The following is a 6,000-nucleotide window of genomic DNA, read 5'->3' as shown; positions in this document are numbered from 1 at the left end:
GGCCGCCTGGGAGTTGAGGGACAGGCATCATACTACCTGGGAACGTAAAAATCTGCCGAAGTTTCCCTTTAAAGACAAAGCTGTTCAAAATGACCTAATCCCACCAAAGTTTCACTTTGGGAAGATTTAGTACAGCAGATGTCTGAAACTTTCTCCTCCCTTTGATAGCCATTTCTAAACAAAGCAAACAGGGAAGACATGCTCCAATTACTCTCTTTTGCAGCACAAGGGCACTCAGAATTACCAGCACTGCTACCAGGGCCTCTGTTCACTGTGCCTCCTCAGTCTTGGTCGAGAGGTTTCTCCCTTCGCGTTTTAACAAACTACCTTATGTAAGCATCTGCTCAACCACAGGAGAATCGGAGCTGACATTTCAAAGCGCCGCTCCGTTTGCTTTATGAATGCACCAACCCCAAATTTCTACCTCAACTTCATTTATCACGCTCAACGACTGGCTGACAGAGTGAAGGCCGTCCGTCATCACCCCCAAACACCCCCCTGCTGCTTTCCCCTCCTTCCACCATCCCCCCCCCTCCTTGTACGACAAACTAAACTTAGTCAAGTTTCCCCTCCATCCATGGCTTCCTTGCTTAGCTTTCTCCTGTTGGAAGTGCAGCGACTTGGCCTTTTCAATCTCAGAAACAACAGACATGGCTCTCCTGCCGGGGGTCAACAGACTTCTCTGCTGGGTGTGGAAGACTCCCTGTGGCTTCATCCTTTTGGTTTTTTACAGGGATTGGGTAATGAGATTAGGGCATTATTATACTCAACCATGTCTTCATGATGTCATATTTTTACCCTCAAGATTAGTAACGAGCACTTGAAAATATTTCTTGTAAATTGTTTTAACTTGTGTGCACACAAAGGCAATAGAATTTCCCATGTGGGCATATAAAACTACTGTTTGTATAATGGGTGCCAAAAACACTGGGAGGTGCATGCATGAGGCAAATGACAATTAGATTACTTTGTTTTTAGCAATGAAAAAGAGAAATTAAATTAGGATGAAACTGAATGACTGACCCAAGAAAAACAATTACCATATGTGTAGATTAGACAAAGCAGTTTCTTACTAATTACAATATTCTGTGAGCTTTATGTGCTTTGGTGAACTTTTTGGTTCTGTATGCAAAGAAGTCTGATCATTCGTGGGAAAACAAAGTGCTAAATACTCACATCCAGTGTGTCTTCATTGATCACAAGCATGCCCATGTTCTTGGTCAGTAGTTTGCAGGAATGTCCTACATGAAGCAGAAAAACAGAAGATGAGATAATATGTCTTATAGAGCAAATTTAATAGACCTGAAAGACGTAGGCCAGCAGGAATATATTTAAAATGAATTAAATTAGTACTCATTAATAAGTGTAGTATATTTTAGTTTCAATAACCCCCTTTAGCTTGACAGCTTATCAGCTTTAGACGCAAACACACATGTACACACACACAGATTAAATAGATCAAACAAAAAATATATAAAAAAAAAAAAAAGGACGCTACAGTATGCAGCAATACATTTTAAGGGACACCAATTAAAATGTTACAGCTCAGAGCCAGTGTCTCGGGACATAACTAATGAGTTTGGTTTACAAGGGTTTGTCAGTTTCCTGTTTTAATAGGCAGTTACAACTTTGAGTTACCCAACATGGCTCTCTGGGGAGCGTTCCCCTCAGCTCTTGGCTGGGACAGATGCTCAGGGTCACCAGCAAGGTGGTAAAGGGAGCCTCCCGTTTAGGGAAAACAGAAATGTTTCAGGAACCAAGACTGAAGCCTTCAGTTCAAAACTGAGGCTGTATGAAAAGGCTGCCATCTGTGGCATAACCACATGAATATTTGTGGGCTTCAACACTTTGCTTCTGTCTGGAAAGAGAGTTTTAGTTTCTTTAAGGGGGTTACCACAAAGCCCATGTTTTGTGAATACATGGGTGGCATTTTCTTTGAGTGAAACTGAGATAAGATCCTGCACAGAACACACAAAAACACGCAGTCACAGTCAAACACAATAGTGCACACACACAGTACACACAGAGGGGGGGCATTGCATGAGGAAATGAGAGGGTTTCACCTCCAGAGTCAAAACCAAACAGGGTCTGGGTCTGGCAGATTGTTTTCCTAAGTGCAAAGGTGCAAACGTCCAAAAATTTGCCAAAGTGAGGAAAATTTCTCTCCATCTCAACACAAGGTCTCAACTCCCTTCCCCCCTGTCAATTCCTGCCACAGCCCTTCCGCTTAAACTGTTTACCTTAAGCTCATTTGACTGCGGCCAAACTGGCCTTTTTTATTTTACCAGAGAAAGTTGAATTCCTGGCCTTTCTCCATCTCAGGCGGAACTAAACACAGCTCCCACAGGACTTGAGGAATGTGTAACAGGGACACTCAGGTCACAGTAATCTCAAATGTTGAAACAGGAGCAACAATTAATGTAAAGATACAATGTTTACCAACAGAGGGCACACAAAATGGATACCACATACTGCCACTAAAAGTTAGATAGAAAGGTAGAAAGAATGGGAACCTGAAATTAATGAATGGACATGAAAGAAGGTGGGAAGGCAGGTATTATAGGGGCTCATATTTGCCTATGTGCCTCTCATACGTGATACCTTCAACAAGCTCAACAGCGGGCACTTTCCTTTCATTGAATTCTGGCTCTGACCGGTCCTCAGCATCATGTCCGTTCAACTCCCCTCAACAAACAGCTCACAGCACTGGGAGCGTGTCCCAGAGCAAACATTGCTCTTTCCTCAGGCACCCAGACACACAGTGTCAGAGTATTTACTGTACATTATGTCATGATAGTTCAGGATTACGGACAACCTGAAACAATCTGTCTTTACAGTTTCAGATCAAACAAATCTGCCATGCTTCAATATCATAAATATGGAAAATAAGTCAACTCAACTGCATTTACAACCAATATTCAGTGCCTAGATTGTTGTTTGGCCGGTTCAGGCCACCTTGAAATGTAGAAAAATCTAAATATGATGGGCTAAATTCACCAGTCCAATGTGGCAAATTGTGCACCATTAACCCTGGTGATGGGGATCGTCTTTCAGTGAGGAAAATAGTATAAAACAAAGTCAATATTGAGCAGAGATTTTACAGAGCGACTAAGTCAAGCGGCGGACCTGTAAAAATACTTCCAGTGAGCATGTGCTTCTGCGGAGCTCCCTCACATCTGGGCACAGTGGGCACAAAGGGCCGATTCAGTCAGGCCACAGTGGTAGGTATAGCCACAAACGGTGGTACTTTTCATATCTATTTTTCTGGCTCCTGTCTTAAAATGTCAGCTGTATTTAAGGTTGATCCATTTGTAATGTTTAGCCACATCTAGGAGCTTTAATCAGGACCAATTAAGGAAACTGAACTGGAACTGATGGACCAGAGTTAGTCTTTCACCTTTCTGATAACATCTGCAAGGCTTAAACCTCTAGGGGAGCCAGATACGTGAGAGCTGCCTCGTTGTGTACATATGCATGTTATTTATTTCATGTCAGTGCAGTGTGCTCATACATCATCTAGCATTCTGCAACAGATGCTTTTGCTAGATATGTGTGACAGAGAAGCATTCAGCTTGTCAGTAGTTTGTCTTGCTGGGTGAAGAATGATCACAGGACTGACTGCAGTACCTGTAAGAGCCTAGTGTACAATTTATCACAACACAGATCAGGTTCACCAGTGACTTTTCATCAAGTGCACAAGTATCTTGATGCACAAAAATGAATCGGAGTATGTAGGTGCAAATGGCCTTTAATGCCCAGCTGCATTACAAGCACCAGCCTGCTATTTGACAAGTGACAGCAGCATTGAGCTTTTATCAGCTTCAATATGTTTTTCTTTAAACATTAAGATGCATATTCAATCCTCCAGGTCAGCAACACACTGAATACCAACTGCCTCCAGGGTGCAGTTGACTTTTGAACTCTATGTGGAAGGGAAGATATTAAAATCTAATTTCCCTCTATGGTTCCAGGATTGTTGGTCTTACTACGAATAATTTGTGTGAAAACACAGTTTTCTTCAGTCAAAACCATCTTACAGTCCCTGAGTCTTACCAATATTAATGGCTGTTTCCTGTTTGTCCCCTGTCAGGATCCAGATCTTGATGTCTGCCTTCATCAGAGTCTCAATGGTCTCGGGCACCTTATCCTGGAGCTTGTCCTCTATTGCTGTGGCCCCAAGCAGCTGCAGATTCTACAGCCCAAATGAGGAAAAGAAAGAAAAAAAGTCAGTAAGTGGTGATCACAACAGAGGAAGGCCTTTAAAACATCATGTGTCAGAGAAACATGTGAGCCGGGATTGTGCCACTCACTCAGTCACGTTTTGACCCTCATCAGCTGCTCTTGTTTATCACCCAGAGAAAGCACCATGGCTTTGAGGGGTTTTGGGTATGTATATGTTACTATGCCTCTGTGTGTGTGTGGGCATCTGCAGACACGACCTCTCCCACACAAGCACGCCCAAAAAATACTGTTGGTGTTTTTCCCAGGAAACTTGGTGGTTCTTTGGGGCTGGTTGTGGGCTCATATGGGGCCATCACAGGGCCAAAGATTTGACAAGACCCAGGAGTAGAGGGGAGACAGGAGCCAGCAGCAGAGAAAAGGCAGGGGGAAGCTCTTGAAGTTGAGACCCCAGCACTGCTGCCTGTGCATTTGTAGCTTTGTCCTCTCTAATTGTCTGGAACCATAAAGCATGGAAAACCATGCCGGAGGAGAACATGACTATACCTAATGCCTCCTTGTTTGCCTTTTTCATGTGAACTGTTCTACTGTTCCTATGGTTGTTGTTAAAAGCACTCTTTGTGGATTATGATACAAGAACCACTTAGATCAGGATTTCAACCCCCGAGCCAGGGTGGGACCATAAAAGCAGCCAAACACTGGTAAATTCTGTCTGGTGTTAGTGGATTAACCATAATTTAAGGGATTGTATTTGTGGTTCAGTATCCATGTAGCACTGAGATAGTGGCTGCTACACCAGAGTACTTTCCTATTATGCTCCTAATGTGTAAGAAAAGAAGTTATAACTTTGCAAACTGAGGCAACAGTGTAAATGATATATGATCCAGTTACTAATAGTTGGCTGAGCTAAAGTGCTGAAACGTAGGAGACCGGAGCAGTTTACTTTACATTTCCATACTGCAGTACAGGGTAATATGAGTGTAACAGTCTCTTTGCTGAATAATGATTAGTGGAATACGATTGCAGCAATCAAGTATGCTCTAAAGCACAGTACTGTACAAGTAATGGAAATCATTATTAATTATTGAGAATAATAATAATAATCAATTGAAGGATTTGGTATCAAAGTATGAAAGCTTCTCAATACAGAATAATAATAAGTAAGTAAATAAGTATTCACACCTGAGCTTTTTGTTTGAGAGATGATGTTTAGGAGTAAGATGATTTCACTGTCTTTCACTGCAACTCCATTGTGCCCCCATGTGGCGCTACTGTGTGCATTTCTAAGTATGGGTGGCCCTGAGGAGCAATGAACCCCAAACCCTGGCCGCATCACACTCCACTGCCACACTCTGCCCATTAAGCAATGCACATTACATTTTCCTCTCTGAAAGCTTTTATGTTTATTTCATGATTGATTGCCGCCATTTGTTTTGGGCAGCCAGGAGCAGCCATGAAGAACATGCCAAGTGGTTGATTTACGACTGTGGCTTCCTGTGTTTGACTAGCGCTTCCACATAGACCCACCTCACAGGAAACCAATTCTACCTGCTGGAGAAACCTTGAATCTCTCTCACACAAACACACAATTTGGAACTTTTTTCCCATTTCCAGGTGTGATTACACTGCCCCCATTAGTTACACAGGGGGCCTTGAGTTTGTGCCCAGTCAGATTTTTCTGCAAAAGGACAGATGCCTACCAAAAATGCTCACTGCATTCTATAATGAAATACCTGATGGTAGGACTAGCAGGCAAAATGACAAACAAAATGATGACAAGGAACATAACACGCAGTCGGGGCATCAGGAACTGATACCACA

General features: G+C 42.7%; 1 protein-coding gene across 8 annotated transcripts in view; it reads right to left on the bottom strand.

Annotated features, from left to right (window-relative positions):
• Nucleotides 1-6,000, bottom strand: part of atp8a1 (ATPase phospholipid transporting 8A1) — a 104,703-nt gene that overhangs the window by 40,307 nt on the left and 58,396 nt on the right. For all 8 annotated transcript variants that reach the window (XR_004796963.1, XM_035668693.1, XM_035668692.1 and 5 more), the window contains 2 exons: nt 4,054-4,192; nt 1,177-1,241 (listed from right to left, as the gene is read on the bottom strand). Coding sequence is in view for 7 of the 8 variants with exons in the window: in XM_035668693.1 (XP_035524586.1) it covers nt 1,177-1,241; nt 4,054-4,192 (204 nt within the window). In the remaining variant the exon portion in view is untranslated. The remainder of the gene's footprint in view (nt 1-1,176; nt 1,242-4,053; nt 4,193-6,000) is intronic.

Source organism: Morone saxatilis, unplaced genomic scaffold (genome assembly GCF_004916995.1).
Source record: "Morone saxatilis isolate NCDOM2014 unplaced genomic scaffold, NCSU_SB_2.0 Contig22, whole genome shotgun sequence".
Classification (NCBI taxonomy): Eukaryota; Metazoa; Chordata; class Actinopteri; family Moronidae; genus Morone; species Morone saxatilis.
The sequence above is the reverse complement of the archived record's forward strand: the minus strand, read 5'-3'. Positions and strand labels throughout refer to the sequence as shown.